Source organism: Homarus americanus, unplaced genomic scaffold (assembly GCF_018991925.1).
Source record: "Homarus americanus isolate GMGI-L3 unplaced genomic scaffold, GMGI_Hamer_2.0 scaffold3044, whole genome shotgun sequence".
Lineage (NCBI taxonomy): Eukaryota > Metazoa > Arthropoda > Malacostraca > Decapoda > Nephropidae > Homarus > Homarus americanus.
The window spans coordinates 62,501-89,204 of record NW_024728609.1 but is presented as its reverse complement, the minus strand read 5'-3'; the positions used below and the strand labels follow the sequence as shown (position 1 = coordinate 89,204).

The following is a 26,704-nucleotide window of genomic DNA, read 5'->3' as shown; positions in this document are numbered from 1 at the left end:
AATAATAATGATAATGATAATGATAATGATAATGATAATAATGATAATAATAGTAATAATAGTAATAAACCCAAAATTCAACTTGTTAGAGGCACTAGTACACACGTTGATATGATCCATGTGACTTTCATTTGTTTTAAAGAATTCTGAGCAGTAGTCACTTACACTGTACACCTACTGTATATTGACACATACACTAATATATGTTATACTGTATAGTTATTCGTAGGTTATGTATTTTATTGAGTTATATGAAGTCTGTATATAAAGATTTTACTGGTGATAAGGTTTTGGTTAATTTATTTTATTGTGTTCAGAATTATTAGTTTATTTTGCTCATCACTGAGTTCACTGTTTTCAGTGGTGATTGTTGTTAATTTAATGTTTTAAGCCGCAGCAATTACTAAAAAAATGCAATCATTATTCACAAGTCTTAATTTCTGCACTAGATAACAACACTTACTGTAGGTCCATCAAAGGTATTCCTTCTTGTGATTTATGTTAATTAATATTTCTGTACAACTCAAAATTCAGAGACGATTTTTCCCCTTTTTACTGCAGAAGGGTTTCATGGATCCCAGAGAGTCCTCGAGCTGGTCTAACATGCCACAAAATCTGCGTGGTGTGCCCGGAGGATTTCGTAACTCACCTGACGATCTACGTAACATGCAAGGGATGTATGACAACCTACAGCGTTCCCCGGTAGACTTCAGGAACCTTCGTGGAGACATGCGGAACGTGCCTAATGATCTGAGAAACTTCCCTGGATTCCTGGGTCAGTATGTTCCTCAGGAGGTCTACATGCCTGACAACATAGGACCTGAGAACACCCATGACCGCCTCCTGATGCAAGATGAACCTCCCTTGGAAGCCAACTTCAGAGATATGACGCGGGACCGACTCTTACTGGAAGATAACTTTCCAAACCAGTTTCCACGTACTTCATCCAAGCTATCGGCACTGCAAGAAGCGTAAGTAGCGCGTGTGTGTGTGTGTGTGTGGGGCAATGAATGTCTTAACGAGAGTATTTTATATATATACCCTATACGTGTTAAACAAAGTGGTGCTTGAAGGAGTCTCTTTCATCATTGAGGTTAACTTGGTATTTAATTTACAGTAATGATGAATAATGTGCTCTAAAAATTCTGTGGGCCCTATTACCCAGATAGTTTGTTAGTGCTGCTGTCATATACATGGTGATCCATTGTCTAGAAGCTATACACACACACACACACACACACACACACACACACACACACACACACACACACACACACACACACACACACACACATACTCATCTCCTGGGATCAAGGCAAGATTCAAACTGCTTGATATAATTATATTTAGCCTCCTTATTTGTTTGTGTTGGACCAGTACCTGTGTCTGGTGGTGGTGAAGTGAGTCCCGCAGCTGCATCATCAACTTCACAGACATTATTGTACACCTTCGCCAGTATACACTATTACCTGTATACACTATTACCTGTATACACTATTACCTGTATATACTATTCTCAGTATACACCCTTACCAGTATATGCTATTACCTTTATACACTATTATCAGTATACACCTCACCAGTATACACCACCAGTATACACCCTCACCAGTATACACACCTCACCAGTATACACCCCTCACCAGTATACACACCTCACCAGTATACACACCTCACCAGTATACACTCACCAGTATACACACTCACCAGTATACACACCTCACCAGTATACACACCTCACCAGTATACACCTCACCAGTATACACACCTCACCAGTATACACACCTCACCAGTATACACACCTCACCAGTACACACCACCAGTATACACACCTCACCAGTATACACACCTCACCAGTATACACCCCTCACCAGTATACACACCTCACCAGTATACACCCTCACCAGTATACACCCCTCACCAGTATACACACCTCACCAGTATACACACCTCACCAGTATACACCCTCACCAGTATACACACCTCACCAGTATACACACCTCACCAGTATACACACCTCACCAGTATACACACCTCACCAGTATACACCTCAATTGATACACACCACCAGTATACACACCTACCAGTATACACACCTCACCAGTATACACACCTCACCAGTATACACACCTCACCAGTATACACACCTCACCAGTACACACCTCACCAGTATACACACCTCACCAGTATACACCCTCACCAGTATACACACCTCACCAGTATACACCCTCACCAGTATACACACCTCCACCAGTATACACACCTCACCAGTATACACACCTCCCACCAGTATACACCCTCACCAGTATACACACCTCACCAGTATACACACCTCACCAGTATACACCTCACCAGTATACACACCTCACCAGTATACACCCTCACCAGTATACACACCTCACCAGTATACACACCTCACCAGTATACACACACCTCACCAGTATACACACCTCACCAGTATACACCTCACCAGTATACACACCTCACCAGTATACACACCTCACCATACACCAGTACACACCTCACCAGTATACACACCTCACCAGTATACACACCTCACCAGTATACACACCTCACCAGTATACACCACCAGTATACACACCTCACCAGTATACACCTCACCAGTATACACACCACCAGTATACACACCTCACCAGTATACACACCTCACCAGTATACACACTCACCAGTATACACCCTCACCAGTATACACCTCACCAGTATACACCCCACCAGTATACACACACACACCTCACCAGTATACACACCTCACCAGTATACACCACCAGTATACACACCTCACCAGTATACACACTCACCAGTATACACCTCACCAGTATACACCCTCACCAGTATACACACCCTCACCAGTATACACACACCTCACCAGTATACACACCTCACCAGTATACACACCTCACCAGTATACACACCTCACCAGTATACACACCTCACCAGTATACACCCTCACCAGTATACACACCTCACCAGTATACACACCTCACCAGTATATACACCTCACCAGTATACACACCTCACCAGTATACACACCTCACCAGTATACACACTCACCAGTATACACCCTCACCAGTATACACACCTCACCAGTATACACACTCACCAGTATACACCTCACCAGTATACACACTCACCAGTATACACCTCACCAGTATACACCCTCACCATACACACCTCACCAGTATACACACACCTCACCAGTATACACCCCTCACCAGTATACACACCTCACCAGTATACACACCTCACCAGTATACACCCCTCACCAGTATACACACCTCACCAGTATACACACACCCTCACCAGTATACACCCCTCACCAGTATACACACCTCACCAGTATACACACCCCCACCAGTATACACACTCACCAGTATACACACCTCACCAGTATACACCCCTCACCAGTATACACACCTCACCAGTATACACCCCACCAGTACACACCTCACCAGTATACACACCTCACCAGTATACACACCTCACCAGTATACACACCTCACCAGTATACACACCTCACCAGTATACACACCTCACCAGTATACACACCTCACCAGTATACACACCTCACCAGTATACACACCTCACCAGTATACACACACCTCACCAGTATACACCCTCACCAGTATACACACCTCACCAGTATACACACCTCACCAGTATACACACCTCACCAGTATACACACCTCACCAGTATACACCCTCACCAGTATACACCCTCACCATTGGGTTAGATAATGTTAGGTTAGTTTGGGGCTCATCAGCTGGGGAGTCTCGTCTTAGGGTGATCCCTTAATTGTGCAAAAAACAAAATCTTTAACAGTTTATGAGTAATGATAGATGAGACTTTGATATTTGTCTTGTTTATGTATACAAACTGTGAACATACAATATAAGTATACATTGTACATAGACAAGTCCAGGTATACAAACATTGTACACCCACCAAGAAAAGTCCTGCCAGCCCTCTCTCTCATCCATGAACCTTGTGAATCCGAAACAACACACACAGTTTCGGATTCACAGGGACGTATTCAGAGGGTTCATGGATGGGAGAGACAACTGACAAGACTTTTTTTTTTTTTTTTGGTAGGTTTACATAAACAGTGCAGGTATACAAACATTGTACAGTCGGCCAAAGTTCCACCGACCTCACTCTGTCTATCGTACTCACAATTTTACCTGGCAATACTTTTAAGTAAGGTTGTATGTAATGGGGACTGTGATTGGTGGTTCTACTTTAGGCTGTATCACTGTCAGGATAAATAGTAAACAATCCAAACGTAGCATTTTTTTTTAACAATAAACTGTTCATCGTTACTTAAGATCTTCAAAAGTTTCCAGATGTCCCTTCTCTGTAACAGGTTCGGGCCACAGGTAAAATCATGTTCTTCCCTGAAGTTCGGGCCAGGTAGAACTGTTCTCCCCGTGACAGGTTCGGGCCACAGGTAAAATCATGTTACTTCTCCGTGACAGGTTCGGGCCACAGGTAGAATCATGTTCCTTCTCCGTGACAGGTTCGGGCCACAGGTAAAATCATGTTACTTCTCCGTGACAGGTTCGGGCCACAGCTGAGCAACCTGAGGGACTACGATGACTTCCAGGAGTACTCAGAGAACGGCTTCTTGGATGACTACGATGACTATGACATGTACGTGGATGGCCGACTGAGATCTGGCCAGTCCAGCACACCCAAGTTTGTCAAGAAGGATGAAGAATCAGCGAGTAAGTTTGTGTCTGTTGTGGATCTTTTGATGTGTGTCTGTTTAACCTAACCTAAGCTAACCTAACTTAAACCAGACTGCTACTAATCCCACTTTTTTAACACAACCATTTATATACAGACTTAAACTTGATCCGTAGAATTAAGATGTGATCAGTGATGTTCTTTTGTTTCTCAAAGGATGGTGGAGGATTGGGTGGTGGTAGGGAGGGAAGGAGGAAGGAAGGAAGACTAGGGAAGGAAAGAGGGACGACAGGGAAGGAGAGAACGAAGCCAGGGAGGAAGGGAGAGAGGCAGGGCAGGAAGGGAACGAGACCTGGAAGGGGGACCAAGGAGGGTGGTAGGGAGACCAGGGAGAGAGGGAGGGAGGTAGCCCAGAGAGGGAGGCGGGAGAGGTAGGGAGGGAGGCCAAAGAGGGAGGAGGAGACCAAAGAGATTGGAAGGGAGGCCAAAGAGGGAGGGAGGGAGGAGGCCAAAAAGGAGGAAGGGGGCCAGAGAGAAAGGAAGATCATAAAATGGGGAGAGAGGCCAGAGAGAGTGGGGGGGCAGAGAGGTAGGAGGGGAGGCCAGGGATAGGAGGAAGGGAGTTCAGAAAGGAATGAGAAAGAGGGGAGGGAGGGCGGGAGGAGAGAGGGAGAGGGGGGGGGAGGTGAGGGAGGGAGAGGGGGAGGGAGGAGATGGGGAGGGAGGGAGGGAGAGGGGAGGGAGGGAGGAGAGGGGGAGGAGGAGAGAGAGGAGAGGGGGAGGGGAGGAGGGAGAGGGGAGGGAGGGGAGGGGGAGGGAGGGAGATGGGAGGAGATAGAGGGGAGAGGGAGGAGGGAGAAGGGAGGAGAGGGGGAGGGAGAGAGAAGGAGAGGGGAGGAGACCACCTTAGTGTGCAGTATTTCACTCCTGTAGATCTCCCAGTTAGTGAGGAGCTTACCGTCTTCAGCTCCTCCTCCTCCTATCCTCCTCTTCTCCCTTCTTCCATCCCCTTCTTCCTCTTTCTGCTTCTTCCATCATCCTCCTCCCTCCTTCCCATCTTATTTAACTAAAAAATGCTATATATCCTTTGTCTTGTGTTGTGAGGGTGTTGGTGTGTTGTGAGGGTGTTGTGTGTTGTGAGGGTGTTGGTGTGTTGTGAGGGTGTTGTTGTGTTGTGAGGGTGTTGGTGTGTTGTGAGGGTGTTGGTGTGTTAGCAGGGGTTGTTGTGTTGTGAGGTGTTGTGTGTTGTGAGGGTGTTGTTGTGTTGTGAGGGTGTTGGTTGTGTTGTGAGGGTGTTGTTGTGTTGTGAGGTGTTGGTGTGCTGCACATATGTCTGTCACCAGTGTGGGCCTGCGCGTGCGTGCGTGTGTGTGCCTCCACCTAGATGACATTCTGGTGGTGGTAAATTGAACTACATCACACACACACACACACATACGACCGTCACCTGGGTCTTATATAGCTGGTGGTGGTGGTCATGACACTAACAGGAACATAATAACCAATATACAATTCACCGAGTATCTTTAAATACCTATTATATATATATTTCATTTTTTATTAACTCTTGGAAGATTTTACTCTCTTCCTCCCTTTCTTCCCCCAGGACGTTATGTGAAAGGGACCCAGTCATTGTTATTGATATCTCTCTTAGCTGCTCTGACAGATGTGACCCGTTAGAGACTTTGATACTGTTTAGATTTTATCCTGTTTCTGTAATGTATAGTTAATAGTAATTAGCTAAAGGTAATAACAGATGCGTTACTTACCTGTTTATTAGTATTATTATTATTCGTAATCTTAGACGGAAGCTTCAGGCCAGTGTGTCCAGGTGTTTGTTGGTCAACGGTGATAATAATTAATCAGTAGCGAGTCGTGCGGCCTAGTGACGTCATTACTTATACTTATCCTCAGGGCTAGTGACGTAATGACTTATACTTATCCTCAGGCCTAGTGACGTCATGACTTATACTTATCCTCAGGGCTAGTGATGTCAGAAATTATACTCAGCACATACAGTATACTCAGGGCAAGTGGCTTAAAACTTATACTCAGGGCTAATGACGTCACAACTTATACCTATACTCAGGGCTAGTGACGTCACAACTTATACCTATACTCAGGGCTAGTGACGTCACAATTTATACCTATATCGGTACATATACTTAGGATGCTGTTCCCCCCCACCCCTACGGTCTTTACTTCAGTGTACAAAAACTTAATTAAACTCACTCTGGGAAACTCTGGCCGTGAATATGACTCAGTGAGGTGGAAATGGACTCTTACTGGATGTGGTGTGAAGATACATTACAGTAAGATCTTGGAAGACAATTTTCTGTCTTTCTTTATCAGGAGTTTGGGAACTTTTTTTTTCTATGTGTTGTGGCGAGAGGTGAAGAACTTGACTGATACGCCTTTACTGATAATGTTGTTTTATCTTCCAGTCTCATATCGCAGTCAGTCAGTCAGTCAGTTAGTTAGTTTGATATCACCATTTAACACCATAATGATTTATTAACACTAATGAAGATAAATGAAGAGTTGAGAATTTTATAACTATTGCCCTCCACCCACCCCCTGTAACCTGACGTCACCATTACCACTCAATCAGACCATCAAGATATAAGAACACTAATTACTATCTACGACTCATTACTGCCATCATCACCTACTTAACTTTAATCTATACATCAATATTCGTCTAAAGTTATAATCGTTGTGGCATTATGAGAATGTTAAAAAAAAAATGTCCGAATGATGAAGACATGTGACGAATCATTGGCCTTAGTTGCATATAGGTCATTAGGGTCATATGAGGATGATACTCGGCCATTACGGGTGTTTGTGATCATTAAGACCCAGGTGAGGGATTTACCTGAGTCGTCCACGCGTTAACACCCTCTGAGGCCGCGTCATTAGTGAGCTCGTGGACATAGGTGGGTAGTTTAGGACTCCTCTCACTAATCATTGACTGGATGGTTTAGGGCAGTTCAGGGCTTTCAGGGTCACTAGTTGTAAGCTTCAGGTTAGTTCAGGGATCAGAGTTCACAGGTCACAGGTATCAGGGTTCAGGTCTGGTGGACTTTCCTCCTCCACATACCTCTGTCGACCCACCTCTCAGGCCTTACTCACTCTCAGGCCTTACTCACTCTCAGGCCTTACTCACTCTCAGGCCTTACTCACTCACCATTGCTCACTTTCAGTCTCTCTCACTCACTCACTCTTTCGCTCACTCATTTTCACCCTCACTCACTCACTCACTCTCACCCTTACTCTGTTATCACTCACTCACTCATTTATTCTCTCTCGCCCTTATTCTGTCAATTCTCCTCACTCACTCACTCACTCACTCACTCACTCACTCACTCTCCCCCCTGCAGATGTGGACTACGACCTGCTATCAAATATGGGTTACAACTTCCAGCGGCCAATGCGTGTGGATGTCAAGAAACCTGGACCCAATTTCAACAGCAACAACAACTTCGCCTTCGAGTACACTGACGAGGACGACCGTGCTGACGAAGTACGTGGTGGTGACGATGATCTGTTGAGGAGAGAGAGAGAGAGAGAGAGAGAGTTAGAGAGAGAGTTGAAGTGGTTGGTGGTAGCTGTGATGTGTATGTGTGTGTGTGTGAGAAGAGGTGAGGGGAGGAGATAGAGGGAGGGAAGAAAGGGAGAAGAGACAGGGAGGAGAAGGGGAAGAGAGAAGAAGATGGAGAGGGAGAAAATGGGAGGAAGAGGAAGAGAGAGAAAAGAGAGAGAGAGTGTGTGTGTGTGTGTGTGTGTGTGTGTGTGTGTGTGTGTGTGTGTGTGTGAATTTTCAGGAGCAATTTAACTAATCTGCGTCTCACGTCCCTTATGCAGATGGTGGATGATGACGTAGCCACTTTGGATGGTTTCGGCTTAGGTCGTGCCGGAGACGGTATGTTATTCGCTCGACTAGTGCAGGAGATGCGAGCAGCCCCGTCCAGAGGAAGTAGATCTGACGAGGTAAACGACGAGAATGACGAAGAAGTTGAAGAATCGATGATACCCATCGGTACCATGTTTGACAAGTCTGTTCCCGGTGAGTACTGTCTTGCTTCATTGTCTCTTTATCCACGGGGGTCTTTGTATCCACGGGGGTCTTTGTATCCACGGTGGTCTTAGTATCCACAGGGTCTTTGTATCCACGGGGGTCTTAGTATCCACGGGGGTCTTTGTATCCACGGGGTCTTGTATCCACGGGGTCTTAGTAACCACGGGGTATACACGGGGGGTCTTTGTATCCACGGGGGTCTTTGTATCCACGGGGGGTCTTAGTAACACGGGGGTCTTTGTATCCACGGGGGTCTTAGTAACCACGGAGGATCGTAGTCTCCACAGGATCTTAGTATTCACGTAAGCCTTTATCCTTGTAGTCCATTATTCATGATCAGTGCAACTTTCACTTTTTTGAGGCTACGAATGTGACTCCAGTAGTTGACAAGCTGAGGTGTTCCTCCATTGGCTGCTTACCTTAAGGGACGTACAGCAATAACAATAAGATAAACAAATAAAGGACCACAACATGAAACAAGGATAAGATAAACGATAACAACAAACAAAACTAAGACCAACACAAATGAAGACGAGTAATAATAAGTAAATAATAATAATAATAATAATAATAATAATAATAATAATAATAATAATAATAATAATAATAATAATAATAATAATAATAATAATAATAATAATAATAATAATGATAATAATAATAATAATAATAAATCAATAATGAATAATAATAAAGTCCAAGGCCAAGAAAGTTACGAATTTGATCTAACTAAAAGCAAACCAAAAGCCCTTGTACAGATTTTAGTACGACAGTTTACACCAGCACGTGTGTCATAGCAACGGGTTCATTATCTCGAGGCAAGGAACAGCAAGGCAGTAGTAGGTGAGGTGTTATTCTTAAGCCCTTCTACCTGACCTAACTACCACCTACTGGCATATAAAATACAAAGAGTGTTTTTGCTGTTGTTGTTGTTACCCTGATGCTGTTAAGACGATATATATGCTATAGAAAGAAATATTACCTGGGGTGGGGTTAGGTTAGGTTAGCTTTAGGTTAGGTTAAGTTGTTAGGTTTGGTTAGTTAAGGTTGTGTTAGGTTAGGCTGTGTTAGGTTAAGTTGTGTTAGGTTAAGCTGTGTTAGGTTAATTTGTCTTAGGTTAAGTTGTCTTAGATTAAGTTGTGTTAGGTTAGCGTCAAGGTGTTAAATAATCGGGTGAAATAAGTTGGAGTGCCTAATCTTCACGTGGTGTTGACGCTGTATCACGCCAGTAGTGACAGAGGCACCTTAAGAGAATAACTAAGCCCCCCTAAACCTGACTCCCAAAGACCAGTGTATTATCGAGTTATAGTCGAGTCTCGGTGATAAATGGACTACGTTTTGTGCTCTATCTTTGTGTCGAGAGGATGAATCCACAAGTTAGAGGAGATGTCACGTATTTATTTTCAAGGATTTAATCTATGAGCCTCTTAGAATCCGTAGACGTTTCATTGCTTAGGTAAGATTGTGAGGTGTATTCCTACGCCATCAGTTGGGGGGAAAAGATTCAATGTTTGTGTCATAGTTTATGCAATCGAATCGGGGGTATTTTTTTTTTCAATCGATCCTTAGCTTAAGTGAACCGGTTAGATACGTACGTTTTTGAGATTCCCATTTTATTTGGATGGATGAGTTAGCCAGTTGGATGCATTCTCACACCACCAGCTGAGCGAAAAGTAATTGTATGAAATTTTTGGTGTCGTAGCTTAGGTAAATCGGTAATATATTGTTGTTATTTGTTTATTTTTCTCCCTTTTTACATACCCAGTTGGGGGAAAATTTCAAGGTAGGAGCGTGTGAGCCTGGTGGTGTGGAGGTCCCCAGGCATATCGTCCACCACTGGCCAGCCGTGTGGGCGACACTCGTCAAAGTTTCCTGATAACTTTGTCGTTTACAGACGCACGGACAAAGGACAAGATTTTTGAGGAAATACTGAAGCGATTCGTAGGTGAAGTGAAGTGAAGTGAACCGCGAGCTGTACAAACTTTAGGGCAGTAAGGAGCCACTCTGCCTGTCCTAACTTCACCTCGCTGGCAAACTCAGTCCTCTTGTCTAATAAACCACATTTGAATTTCTCTCCCATAAATGACCACAAGAGATTGATTCTAGTTACGGTAGAGTTTCAATACAGTTTTGTTGCCATTTTAGTGTGAAAATAGGCCTTGGTTCTCAGAGATTCTTACTTCACTTTAGCTCCCCCTCCCCCCTCAAAAAAAAAAGATAGATAAAAGACCGTTTCAAATTCTGGTAATAACTTAGGCTAATTTTGATGTCTCTTTACTGAGAAAAAATATGTCTGGATGCTCAAGATCTTCACTTAAATAAGGGGTCTTTAAATTAAGGTAAAACGCTTCTTCTCGATATAATCTCTGGATTTCGACTCAAGAGATTCAGACTTTGATTTTTCCCTTAATTATAGATGCTGTGAACACGTCACACCGCCTCACTTAAACCACGATACAGAGATGTCCGTCAAATGATCACTGACTTAACACATACAATACCATAATTTGGAAGAAATTAACGTAGAAACTTTTCAACGTCCTTTTGGATAAGCCTAGATGTCCTTCAATAGTGGTAGGTGGGAGGGAGTGAAGCCCCACCTCCATCTAGCTGTTGCTGTGAAGGTTTATCACTGCTGTTCGCTGGGAACTTCGTCACCTGGTGCCCACTTGCCGTGCCTCACACACCCTAATTGGAAAAGTTCTCTATAATACCTAATTGTAGACGGCAGTCCGGAGTCAATAAGGTGCTAAACCCGCGGAGATCGCACAGTGAGGGGGTCCAATAAAGTGCTAAACATGCGGTAGTCTGTGCGTGCGTGCGTGCGTGCGTATAAGCAATATAAAATAGAATACAATTTCATAATTTACATAGATAAGCCTAAAGATATGAGATGCCGAACAGGGTAGGTACTGATATACTGTGTACTTTACTTCCCTGAGGCCTGACACCCCCTTACGTCTACTAGTGGCATCAACCACGACCCTAAACTTAAGTGATGAAAGAGATGCAAGACGCCTCACCCCTGAATCTCTGCTGGGTGAACCTTAAGTGCCACCGCAGCCCACTCCTGCACCTATGTCTACACCAGTGGCATCATTCTAGTGCCTGGTGCCTTATTGTTAAGACTGACAATATATCATACAGGTTCATACATCATACAGGATCATACACCATACAGGTTCATACATCATACAGGTTCATACATCATACAGGTCCATGCATCATACAGGTTCATACATCATACAGGTCCATGCATCATACAGGTTCATACATCATACAGGTTCATACATCATACAGGTCCATGCATCATACAGGTTCATACATCATACAGGTTCATACACCATACAGGTTCATACATCATACAGGATCATACACCATACAGGTTCATACATCATACAGGATCATACACCATACAGGTCCATGCATCATACAGGTTCATACATCATACAGGTTCATACATCATACAGGTCAATATATCATACAGATTCATACATTATACAGGTTCATACATTATACAGGTTCATGCATCATACAGGTCAATATATCATACAGATTCATACATTATACAGGTCAATATATCATACAGATTCATACATCATACAGGTTCATACATCATACAGGTCAATATATCATACAGATTCATACATTATACAGGTTCATACATTATACAGGTTCATACATCATACAGGTTCATACATCATACAGGTCAATATATCATACAGATTCATACATTATACAGGTTCATACATCATACAGGTTCATACATCATACAGGTCAATATATCATACAGATTCTTACATTATACAACATAAAGAGCCAAACATCACACAGGTCCTCATATAACATCACGCGCTCATAAACCATACAAATCCTCCTACACCATACACACTCTTACATGACACAAGCTCGTGCATCATACATAACACGGGCTCAGACATCATACATGACACAATCTTATACATCATACATGACCCAAGTTCCTACTTTATACATGACCCAAGCTCATACATCATACACCCACACATACACCATACACCGACTCATACCATCATTAACTCGAACAGATATACAGTATATGAGTGATATAGGTTGGGTGTGTAAACTGGGCTGCCTTGTGTAAGCCAATCGACTCGCTGCAGTCTCCTCCACTCTAATGCTTTTATGACACAGGCGCATAATGATGTCATACACCCACTTATACATTACGCAAGTTCATATATCATACAACCCCCCCCCCCATACATGATACGAGAACATACATTATACATGACAACGAGTTCATACATGACACGAGTTCATACATTACGCAAGTAGTTCATACATCATACAGCCGCCACTCATACATGACACGAACGCATACATCATACAGCCACTCATACATCATACAACCACTCACACATGAGACGAGAACATACATCATACAGTCATTCATACATCATACAGCCCCTCATACATGAGACGAGAACATACATCATACAGTCATTCATACATCATACAGCCACTCATACATGACACAAGCGCATACATCATACAGCCATTCATACATGACAGGAGCACATACATCATACAGCCACTCATACATCATACAGCTACCCATACATGACACAGACTCAGACAGCAGAGAGTATGGTCAGAGCGCCGCTGGCCAGAACTCACCTGAGAGGCCACACTACACTAGGTGCTCTCGTTAGGGTCGTTCGGGTGTGTGCTGCCGCCCGGAAGAATCGGGATAACTTTTATAAGCAGATTACGTACAGCGCTTTGCAAAACATATCAATGGACGCTCACGTAAGGCCCAGGTTCCCGTGGTGTCCATAGCTAGCACGACCCTTACCGCGGCACGCAAATGGAAGAGTCAGGAGAGGGAATTCCCCGCCCGTAGACAGGTACAGCTTATTCCCTGCCACTCCATCCCCCCTCCCCCCCCCCTCCACCTCTCTCCCCTCCACTTATGGTCACTCGTGTCACCTGTGTCAGTCTGGGATTTTGCAGAGACTCGTCAAGTTTGAGGAGGGAGATGGCCTCCAACTAATGGTTCACTTACGTAATGCCACAAAGGGTTCTTACTGATTTTTCCCCTTAAGTGAACATTGTGAGAACGTGTCTATCCAATTGGTTCACTTAAACTACGGTACAAAGGCCTCTCCAAGTTTTGAAATGTTAAAAATTTTCTTTGTAACTGAAGACTTGAGAACGTATCCAAACTACTTCACTCAAGATGCGACACAAAGATAGATTCTCCAAGGTTCGTTATGGTAAATTTCTCTCATACGTAAAGAGGTAAGAGGAAATTCTAGAACAAAACCTTGATCTAGAGACTCGCTGACGCCTTGACACGTATATTAAAATTCCTCTTCTAACCGGAGATATGAAGAATAATCTAACTAATCCTCTCACAAGATGGCGATCAAAATGGCGTCGAAATTACCGTACAACTATATCCCAGCAATTATGTTCACACTTAAGGAGATAATTTATTGTAAGAACATGTATGAGAATCCATCTTCCCGTCATGCCTTAAGTGAACGATAGGTTAAAGTCCTCTCCCGTCTCCTCCAGTTAAGAGTAAAAAAGAAAAACAAAATTGACTGGGAGGCTTTACTTAGTGATTATTAAACGAATGAATTATTATTATTTCCAGGTTATATAATGGTGGTCGTCCGGAGTATTTGAGTACTAATCGCCACTGTTCTGGGGTTGGGTAAGAGGGGGGAGGGGATGGGAGGGGGGGGGGGAGAGGGATTAAGAGGGGTGGGGATGGGCAGGTGTGTGTGGGTGGTTATTTTAGCGTCCCAGTGATGGTCAATAGTGATGATGATGACGATTAGATCAGTGAGAATGATGATTATGATGGAGGTAATTATTATTATTATTATTATTATTATTATTATTATTATTATTATCATTATTATTATTATTATTATCTGATCTGATTTAAAAGTTGTGTTAAAGAGAGTAATAACACACACACAAACAGACACAGTGTGGTTGCCCGGGTGTCTCCCTCACTACTGGAATGTAATAACTTACTCTTGTGCTGACCTGGACACACACTCTCTCTCTCTCTCTCTCTCTCTCTCTCTCTCTCTCTCTCTCTCTCTCTCTCTCTCTCTCTCTAATAAAACACTTTAATAAAACATCCACTCATACATAATACATCCACTCATATATCATACATCTACTCATACATAATACATCCACTCATACATCATGCACTCACTCATACACACTTGACGAACACACTTTAATAAAACACTTGACGAACACACTTTAATAAAACACTTGATGAACACACTGTAATAAAACACTTGATGAACGCACTTTAATAAAACACTTGACGAACACACTGTAATAAAACACTTGATGAACACACTTTAATAAAACACTTGATGAACACACTGTAATAAAACACTTGATGAACACACTTTAATAAAACACTTGATGAACACACTTTAATAAAACACTTGACGAACACACTTTAATAAAACACTTGAACAACACACTTCAATAAAAACACTTTATTAAAACACTTGAGCAACACACTTTAATAAAACACTTGAGCAACACCCTTTAATAAAACACTTGAGCAACACACTTCAATAAAAACACTTTATTAAAACACTTGAACAACACACTTTAATAAAACACTTGAGCAACACCCTTTAATAAAACACTTGAGCAACACACTTTAATAAATCACTTGACGAACACACTTTAATAAAACACTTGAGCAGCACACTTTAATAAAACACTTGAGCAACACCCTTTAATAAAACACTTGAGCAGCACACTTTAATAAAACACTTGAGCAGCACCCTTTAATAAAACACTTGAGCAACACCCTTTAATAAAACACTTGAGCAGCACACTTTAATAAAACACTTGAGCAGCACACTTTAATAAAACACTTGAGCAACACCCTTTAATAAAACACTTGAGCAACACACTTTAATAAAACACTTGAGCAGCACCCTTTAATAAAACACTTGAGCAACACCCTTTAATAAAGCACTTGAGCAACACACTTTAATAAAACACAGCTGAGCAACACCCTTTAATAAAACTTGCAGCAACACACTTTAATAAAACACAGCACCCTTTAATAAAACACTTGAGCAACACCCTTTAATAAAACACTTGAGCAACACACTTTAATAAAACACTTGAGCAACACCCTTTAATAAAACACTTGAGCAGCACACTTTAATAAAACACTTGAGCAAAACACTTTAATAAAACACTTGAGCAACACCCTTTAATAAAACGCTTGAGCAACACCCTCTAATAAATCACTTGAGCAACACCCTTTAATAAAACACTTGAGCAACACACTTTAATAAAACACTTGAGCAACACACTTTAATAAAACACTTGAGCAGCACACTTTAATAAAACACTTGAGCAACACACTTTAATAAAACACTTGAGCAACACACTTTAATAAAACACTTGAGCAACACACTTTAATAAAACACTTGAGCAACACCCTTTAATAAAACACTTGAGCAACACACTTTAATAAAACACTTGAGCAACACCCTTTAATAAAACACTTGAGCAACACCCTTTAATAAATCACTTGAGCAACACACTTTAATAAATCACTTGAGCAACACCCTTTAATAAAACACTTGAGCAACACACTTTAATAAAACACTTGAGCAACACCCTTTAATAAAACACTTGAGCAACACACTTTAATAAAACACTTGAGCAACACACTTTAATAAATCACTTGAGCAACACACTTTAATAAATCACTTGCCTCGTCTTTCGTCAACAACTTATGTCACTTAACACTTTTATTTTGTATTTATTTTCTTAAATTAACTTAAAAAAAAACAGGAGCCTGGTTATCCTCTCTCTCTCTCTCTCTCTCTCTTTTCATTAATCTTTTTCTTCTGTATTATTCTCTGCTTTTCTTTCGCACGATATAATAAAAGAGAGAAAGCAAACAACTTTAGGAGAGAGAGAGAGAGAGAGAGAGACTTAAATTATAATTCCATTGGCAAATTATAATTTTAAAAGACAATCGATTATATTTAAATTAACAATAACCAATTAGACCAATTTAATTTATTATTTAGTAATCAGATAATCATGACTGAAACAATTATGGCAGGTGAAATAACTAATTAGCAATATCAGGTGACTTCACAGGTAGAGAAGAGAGAGAGAGACAGACAGAATGACTGACACACACACACACACACACACACACACACACACACACACACACACACACACACACACACACACACACACACACACTTAGATAAAATAAATTATACATTATTCAGTTTGATAATTCCCACACACACACAAAATAGTCTAATTAAGCTAATGAGTTATGGCTCTAAATAACACAAAGAGAAGTGTCGTATTTAAGCTCTCTTTTACGGCTCTAAATTCACCCACACACACACACACACACACACACAGCAGTAGCGTGGCATTAAGCTCTGTGCTATAAAGTAAATGATCCAGGGTATAGCTTTGAAGTTAGGAGAGTGTTGCCAAAGGTGAGGTCATCTATTATAACACAGCCTCCCCCCCCCCCCCCCCCGTATTAAAAAGATTATAAAGAAGAAAAAATTTTACTTTTATGTGTGGGTGTTTATATTTATTTGGAGAGAGAGAGAGAGAGAGAGAGAGAGAGAGAGAGAGAGAGAGTTAAAACAGCACGTTCTTACTGGCGACATACTTACATATACTGTACTGTTATATAATCGTTAGTTAATAAGTTTTAATAATTTGCATATTTTGATACATTAAGAAAAGCCTTAATCCTGTACCAATTTAGATCACTATGTAATCCTAAATGAATCTTTCTTGGTCTATCTTAACCAAACTTATCCAAACAAGGTTAATCCTAACCTAGTTGACCCTTCACATAGCACACACTAATATAATGAAGGTGTATTACCGCCTTGCCTCCTGAGTGTACTGACGTGTACTGTACATAGTTTAGCGTTGTGCTGTGACCATTACTGTGCTTATCTCACTACTCCACTTATGTACATTTCTCAGCGAGGATAAGTTGTACTACAGTATAATTAGTAATACACTTAAAATGATTAGTTCACCTTGTAGATATATCATTGGTGTATTAGGAAGGCTTCATCACCGTGTATATAGACAGATTAGATCAACTACCCTCTTATGGCCACTAAGGTTACCGTGTGGGTTCCTCAGCCTCTCCATTATAGTGCCTTAACCTCGTCAGGTGGTACACGTAAACAACCAAGGTAGGAGGGAGACACCAGATCCACACAGGTTCCTACCATAAATATTCTCCGTAACTGAAGACCGGAGAATAAATAAATCTGATTGGGTTATGATATTAACAAGGCGTCAAAGAATAACATACAATTACACTGAGTGAGTCTCATAGGCCTGACTGCCCGTTACAACACACTGTATACTAAACACTCGGTACGTAAGGAGACACTGTACTCGACCGCCTTCAGCTTCCCAACTTGTAAACTTAGGTACCCATTTACAGTTGGGTGGATTGGTAGTGCCCCGGGATCGAACCAGTGATCATGAGAACAAGACGAAAGCACTTTATTGACACATCTGCAGCATCATAAGTTTACTGAGACCACCTTAACTATATGCGCTCTACCTGACTTCCTCTGGTCTGTCTGTAGAAACCTCACCGTAGTTTTATGCAATTTTTCTTAGTTTGTTTTGTATTTTTACACCTTCAATTATGAGAAACAGTCATTGTATAACGTTTGTTAATGTTCACACTTATTTGTCCAATACTGTACTGTGTCCGTGGATATTTTCCAGTGAGTTCATGAGCTTGTTTCGTTGTGGTGTTTTTGTTTATTGTCGTGTAAGTGAAGCTTTGGACTGGTGTGTTGCCTGAACATAATAATCGTGCAGCCATACCTGATCTATGTTACAGCATCACACCTGGACATGGCTACAAAAACATGCATATGAAGGTAACTGACAGTTTCTTGTACCCATGGGAGCCTTACCTTGTACATTATAGTATTATTACGCTTTGAAAGGCAAATAAGTTGCACTTTGTGTTATCTGCGAGCAATGGCCGGCGCTTGAATTCTTCGAATCATTTAGTGCCCCTGGGATATGATTTCCCCTGAGTGCAGCGCTGCTTCATCGTGACTGAACTTATGATATTTCGATAGCCTGATGAAAGCGGTAAGATGGAAGAATAAAATGAAGATTATTATTGTCTCTGTTGTGATTCTTTATGTTTTGCAGGTATCAAAAAATCTTTATTAAGACACACAATCAAAAATTATCTTTAAAATGTTGTGTTTGACAATATGACAAAAAACGAACGAATGATTTTGGCAAACCCACAACAGGAGTCTGAGTGTTCACCTTGCAATACATCAGACCCCTCCGTGAAGAGTGGAAACCCGAAGAGCCCTCCAGGAGTGTCGAGAACATAGTAGTATATGAACCACCCACGACAGCTCACACAGGAAGACTCAATAAAGGAAGTCTGGTGAGAAAATCTTGAAGACAAACTTTGGGGAGCATCTAAAGCCAATAGGAACACAACAACGTTCACCGCAGTTATCGAGAGAATTGACCGGGAGAAAAAAACGGAAATTATCAATAAAACAGCTAAAGCCACAAGAAGGAAAAAAACACACACTACCTCTACAGTGAAACCTCCATATAACGAACTTTTCTCTTCATATAATCCGTTAGAATGGGGGTGGTGGGGGGTACCTAACCGACCTTCTGTATAACGAAATTTCATCTCTTATTATAGTTCGTTAGATTGAATTTTTATATCTAACCGACCGACACTCTATATAACGGACTTTCCTCTCTATATAGTCCGTTAAATAGAGGATTCACTGTATTGAGAATAATCAACATCTTTTGAGAAGTTGTTAAACATATCACGTCATGATTTAAGGGTAACTGAGGTGAAGACTCTGTGTTTGGTGGAGGCGCGTTGCTGGGTGAGTTTGGGTCTTGGGAGGAAGTTGATGGAGGGGGGGGGGATGGGAGAGGGAAGAAGTGGAAGGGAGGGGAGGGATGGGAGAGGGAAGAAGTGGAAGGGAGGGGGATGGAGAGGGAAGAAGTGGAAGGGAGGGGGGGAATGGAGAGGGAAGAAGGGAAGGAGGAGGGGAGGGAGAAGGTTAGGGAAGAACTGACTCATAACACGTAGCAGGCACAGTCTATAAACAAATGTGTCTACCCTCAGCTATACATATTTTATTTTGATATGTATGTTGAGTATTATGTATGATATAAGTTGGGTAGTATGTATGATAAAGGAGAGAGAGAGAGAGAGAGACAGACAGACAGACAGACAGACAGACAGGGTGAGCCACAAACAAGACTAACCCGCACCAACGCGTCAAAAAAATACGCTCGAAAAGGAGGCAGAATGAGAAGAGTGATCCTCGTGGTACAATTGGTGAAGCCCTTCCGGGTTGTTTATGGTGGAGCCCGGCCAAATTGCCCCCCCCCCCTAACACTGCTGGCTGACAGGGCTTCTCTACTCGACCGCCCGCCTGCACCTGTCGTCTGCCTGCCTACCTGCCCCTGCCACCTGCCCCTGTCGCCTTCCTGCACCTTCCCTGCCTGTCTGGTCTGTCTGTTCCTCTGCCTTCTTGCCCCTGCCACCCGCTTGCCTGTCACTGCCTCAGCCACCTCCAGCCCCCTGCCCCTCTGCCCCTGACCCCCGCCTGCCTCGACATTCCCTAACACGACCAACCCTTCCTTACCACCAACCTCACCATGTTATGACTTATACCCGTCTCATGTTATGAACCTTCCCTTAACTACTCCTCACATTCGCACCACCTTCCCTGCCACGCCTTCATCCTCTAGCACACACCTTCCATATGTGTTTATCCATGACATAAACCTCACCAAATCTCAATTAAAAGTCAAATATATAATAATTCCACATAGTTTTCCAGTGTTAGTGTTGATAATTTTAATGTATTGGGTAAAGCCTGACAACAATTGTGGGGTTTAGTGTAGCTCAAGCCTATATGTAAAGAGCGGGCCAAAGATTCTGCAGGACTCCACCTCTCAGGCTGTGACATCATCAGAGGGAGTTTACCTAGTAGGTATGAATAATGACTGTTCACCGCCCAACACTGAGAAATATCCGTTGTCTTCACGTCATCATGCGGAAGGAGTTAACTTAACCCCACCTACCCATACTAACCCAACTCTACATCTCGGTGATTGGAGGACAAACCTAACCTAACCTAACCATTCATCGTTGTTATTTTAACTACCTCAGTGAGGACAGCAATACAATAACACAACAATACTACTAATAATAACAATAGTAATGGCAACTCGGTTATATTAATAATAAAATAATAATAATAACTGTGTGTGTGTGTGTGTGTGTGTGTGTGTGTGTGTGTGTGTGTGTGTGTGTGTGTGTGTGTGTGTGTGTGTGTGTGTGTGTGTGTGTGTGTGTGTGTGTGTGTTCCCTTCACTAACAACTGGCACACTTTTATTGTTTTTGTCGACCAAACTTATCTTGTGGTGTTGTGGCAGAGACGCCGAGGCCAAGTGTGTGTTCCCTCTTCTCCTGTAGTAAAAACTTTGGTTCTTGTGGTAGACAGCTGGGCTAACTCACGTACTAGTACACTCTTGGACAAAATTCTCTGGACATTTGACAGTATCTGGTATGTAAGTACTTGATGGTGATCAGGTGATGGGGGAATTTTCTCAGGTTTTTATTTGTATTATGGAGTGTTTTTATGTGGTCCAGACTTAATGTGTAATGAAAAGCCGCGTTATTAGATGCCAGATATTACCAAGTGTTCAGGGAATTTTGTCCAAGGTTGTACACATCCGCAGAACGAATCATGTGTGAATAATGCTTTGTACAGTCTTGGATTGTGTACATATCAGCTGTAACCTTTTTCGATAATATTTTCATCTAACTCTACAGTATATTAAACAACCTAACTTGGAACTAAGTCTAAATGACGTCACAGTGAACTTGGCAGCAATAAAAATTTGAGAGGAGTGTGATCGCACTGTACTCAACAACCTTCACTTTCCCAACTGTAAAAGGAGATTCCCCTTCACAGCTGAGGTAAAATGGGGACACCCTCTGCGTGAACCGGTGACTCTTAAGGACAGGATGCGAGCACTATATCCACTTGGCTGCCGCACCCCTTGATTTTGTGCACACGGCTAAAATGACATCGAAATTACTCTTAGACGCGACCGTAATTAGAGGCGGACTTATTCATAGCTAACAGCCAAAAAAAAAAAAAAAATTAGGAATCTCTTACAATCTTGGCCGTTTATATGAAGTACATACAGTATATGTTGATGAGGGCATTTCATGTTATACAAGGCGTTACGACATTTTCTTTAACCAACATATAACAATGACAATGAACTCTTGGAGGGAGGGTGTCACGGGGTGTTATGGGGCGTCATGGGGTGTCACGGAGTGTTATAGGGCGTCATGGGGTGTCACGGAGTTATAAGAAGTAAAATATATTGATGGGGAGGAGTTCCTCTTGACCCACACACTGTTAGGGTGGGGGTAGGGAGAAACACAATTCAGGTGAGTTTGGGTGTGGGGGTGTCTGGTTCCCTCCCTCTTTCCTTTCCATTCTCCCTCGCCATCCTCCCTTCCTCCTTACACCCTATACTTCTTCATTCGTTGACCCTTAAAATGGTTCAATATACTTCCATCATTAAAAGCAGATTTTTAGTGGATGAGGCTGTGTATGTTAAGGAAGGGTACATACACACACACACACACACACACACACACACACACACACACACACAGCAGTAGGAGGGAGACAGGAGAGCGGTGGGCTGTGTTTATTCTGGGTGTGTTCCTTATTTCCGTAGTGACTGCCTCGACCCCCGCCTCCTTATTAAATTGAAGAGGGCGTAGGGGGGGGCGCTGACCCCACCTTTATTGTATTTCCACATGAATTGGTGCAGGCGTTGAACGGAAGAGGGGTCGGTGGGTTAGACGCAGGGGTGGTTAGTTAAGGGCAGGGATGGTTGGTTAGGGCCAGGGGTGGTGAGTTAGGGGCAGGGGTGGCGAGTTAGGGGCAAGGGTGGTTAGTTAGGGCCAGGGGTGGTGAGTTAGGGGCAGGGATGGTTGGTTAGGGGCAGGGGTGGTTAGTTAGGGGCCAGGGTGGTGGTTAGGGCAGGATGGTGGGTTAGGGCAGGGATGGTTAGGCAGGTATAGTTGAAATAGGTGTGGCAGTTAGGGCCAGGTGGGTTAGGGGCAGGGGTGAGTTGTATGGGGCAGGGGTGGTTAGTTAGGGGTGTGGTGGAGTTAGGGGCAGGGATGGCTGGTTAGGCAGGGGCAGGAGTTAGGGGCAGGGGTGGTTAGTTAGGGGCAGTGGGTAGGTTAAGTTAGCTAGGGGTATTAGTTAGGGCCAGGGGTGTGTTAAGAAATAGGGGTGGCTAGTTAGGGCAGGGGTGGTGAGTTGGGGGCAGGGATGGTTAGGGCAGGGGTGGCTAGGAGCTTGTGTGGTGAGTTAGGGGCAGGGATATTAGCAGGTGGCGAAGTTAGCTAGGGTGCAGGAGTTAGGGGCAGGGGTGGTGGGAGTTAGGGCAGGGGGTGGTGTTAGGGAGTGGTGGCAGTTAGGGCCGGGGGTGGTTAGTTAGGGGCAGGGGTGGTTAGTTAGGGGCAGGGGTGGTTAGTTAGGGGCAGGGGTGGTTAGTTTTTTTTTACGGGGATTTGCCCACTCAGGCACAGGTAATGACCCACATCAGGGTCTGGGGGGCGAAAATATAATAAAATATAATAATTATAATAATAATAATATATATTATTATTACTGTATTATTACAACAATTAATAAAAATAAAAATAAAATAATAAAAATATTAATAATAATTACCATAAATAAATACAAAAACGAAAAAAAATATATATCAAGAGTGAGAAGCGCTATATGTATGTTGTGTTGTCAATAGTAAGAGAAACAATTGAGACCCTGCAATTGTGTGTAAATGAGGCAGAAAGTCAGTTCAGCAACCTGGGACTTGGTCACAATTGTTGTGATGCCATATAGCAGCAGGGCCTACCATTAGACAACACATTATGCTTCCAATATCTTCCCAGGCGGCAGTACCTCCCTGTTTGGTAGCTGCCTACTACCTACCTACTACCAATGCTACTGTCATAAGTCCATACGCGGGAAACCCAATAAACTATCAATACCTCAGTAGCCAAGAATACGAACCCAGGACCTCCCAGTGGGAACTGTAAGAGTTAACCACTGCACCACAGTGACTCTTATAAAGGATAATATAGACTGTTTACACAAATCCTGCCCTTCTGCCTTTTTAAGCATCGAGAAGTAATTTAGTCAGGTTGAGAAACACTCTTGTTTTACGCTGCTCTCCTCATACCTCCCACGCCGCCTCCTGCTGCCACTCCTTCAGTCTACACGCTGTATTTTTTTTATTTTTTTGAGGTGGAGGAAGTTATCGTAGACTACCACAGTGTGTGTGTGTGAGGGGAACAGAGGCAACTTGATGTCCTAAGGTTCGCTGTCTCGTACCCGGGGCAAGTTGAGTTCACCCAGTTGTGAATGGGTACCTAATGGGCTGTCAAGACCAGGGGAAATATCACTGTTTAATTATGTCGACGATCTGTTTCAAGTGCGGTGGTATCTCTATGTAGGTGCTGAGGTATTTCTATGTAGGTACTGAGGTATCTCTATGTAGGTACTGAGGTATTTCTATGTAGGTGCTGAGGTATATCTATGTAGGTACTGAGGTATCTCTATGTAGGTACTGAGGAATCTCTATGTAGGTACTGAGGTATCTCTATGTAGGTGCTGAGGTATTTCTATGTAGGTGCTGAGGTATTTCTATGTAGGTACTGAGGTATCTCTATGTAGGTACTGAGGTATTTCTATGTAGGTGCTGAGGTATTTCTATGTAGGTACTGAGGTATCTCTATGTAGGTACTGAGGTATTTCTATGTAGGTGCTGAGGTATCTCTATGTAGGTTCTGAGGTATCTCTATGTAGATACTGGGGAATCTCTATGTAGGTTCTGGGGTATCTTTAAGTAGGTACTGGGGAACCTCAATGTAGGTTCTGAGGTACCCCCTTGGAGATGCCCAGAGATGAATCCTCAAAAAAAATATTTATTCACTTTTCTATGTAGTTTATTTTCTGTTTATTCGCCATTTAACAATACTCTGATAAGATTACAGGATCAGTCACGATCAAGATGTAGAGGAAGATGACCTTAATCCCTGAGTACATAAGAACATAAGAAAATAAGGAGTCTGCAATAGGCCGGTTGACCTGTGCATGGCAGCTCCTGTCGAGAGTTACTACCACTATCATCCATGAATATATCCAGCCTCCTTTTGAAACTTTCCAGCGTTCCAGCACTTACTACAAAGTTGCTAAGCTTGTTCCACTCGTCCACCACCCTATTTGTGAACCAGTTCCTTCCTATCTCCCTCCTAAACCTAAACTTATCCAACTTAAATCCGTTGTTCCGAGTCCTATCCTGCTCGGATATTATAAGAACTTTATCTATATCACCTTTATTGATTCCTTTCACCCACTTGAATACTTCTATCTTATCTCCCTGCACTCTTCGTCTTTCTAGGGAATGCAAGTTTAGTTTATTTAACCTATCTTGATATGAAAGGTTTCTAAGTCCCGGAATCATTTTCGTCATTCTTCGCTGCACCGACTCTAGTGAATTGATATCTATTCTATGATAAGGGCACCAGAACTGAACCGCATAATCGAGGTGCGGCCTGACTAGCGCAAGATATAGTTGCAATAAGACCTCTGCACTCTTATTACTTACACTTCTAGATATAAAACCCAATACTCTGTTTGCCTTATTTCGAACATTAACGCACTGTTTTCTAGACCGTAGGTCCGGGCTTACAAGTACCCCTAGGTCTCTTTCACAAATCGACTTCTCTAGGCTGATGTTGTTAAGGCTGTATACATTGACAGTATTTGTTCTTCCAATATTAAGTACGCTGCACTTGCTGGTGTTGAATTTAATTTGCCATTTTTCAGACCACCCCTGCAGTTTATTTAGATCCTCCTGTAATGCATTTGCATCCTGCCCTGAATTAATCTGCCGCACTATTTTGGTGTCATCCGCAAACTTGCTTATGTCACTGCTGATCCCAGTATCTAGATCGTTTATGTAGATTATGAACAAGAGTGGGCCTAGTACTGACCCCTGGGGAACCCCACTGGTTACACGACCCCACTCAGATTTAACACCATCTACGCTGACCCTCTGCATTCTATCGGTGAGCCATGATTGTATCCAGTTTAAAACTTTCCCCTCGATACCATGAGCCTTAATTTTTCTCAGAAGCCCCTGATGCTGTACTCTGTCAAATGGTACTCAGAGGGTTAATTCATCGTACTCAAAGCTGTTAAATCATCGTACGCAAGGGTGTTAAGGCATCGTACACGAGGGAATAAGGGATGTAAGTCACAATATTGACTTAATTAACCTTCTGGAAAATCAACATTGAGAGAGAGAGAGAGAGAGAGAGAGAGAGAGAGAGAGAGAGAGAGAGAGAGAGAGAGAGAGAGAGAGAGAGAGAGAGAGAGAGAGAGAGAGAGAGAGAGTAAAAATAAAAATTACCTCCGCAGGATAAAAGTTAAGGCCTCCCAATTGCCCTCATATCCGGTACAGCAGCGCCACTGTACATAGCGGCAGATTCAGGAACTATATCATTACAGCTCTTGTGTTGAAGTTAGCGGCGACAACGGCCAATACGGTAATGGTTTATTGAAGATGCAGGAGATAGAGAAACTAATGCTGATGTTGGGAGAATTGAGGATATCCTAAGTAGGAAAAGTCTTAAAATATTACTCGTAGTACAGTAGGTCAGGTCAGGTTAAGTCAGGTCAAGTTAGATTAAGTTAGAACATAGATTCAGCTGAGGTTAG

The 26,704-nt window shown here is 42.6% G+C and overlaps 1 protein-coding gene across 1 annotated transcript in view; it reads left to right on the top strand.

Annotated features, from left to right (window-relative positions):
* LOC121866150 overlaps positions 1 to 26,704 on the top strand; it is a 200,464-nt gene that overhangs the window by 154,013 nt on the left and 19,747 nt on the right. Inside the window, exons 11-16 of the mRNA XM_042365741.1 lie at positions 562 to 971; positions 4,577 to 4,743; positions 8,086 to 8,228; positions 8,570 to 8,771; positions 8,890 to 9,085; positions 19,164 to 19,275. Of these exons, the coding sequence (XP_042221675.1) occupies positions 562 to 971; positions 4,577 to 4,743; positions 8,086 to 8,228; positions 8,570 to 8,771; positions 8,890 to 9,085; positions 19,164 to 19,275 (1,230 nt within the window). The remainder of the gene's footprint in view (positions 1 to 561; positions 972 to 4,576; positions 4,744 to 8,085; positions 8,229 to 8,569; positions 8,772 to 8,889; positions 9,086 to 19,163; positions 19,276 to 26,704) is intronic.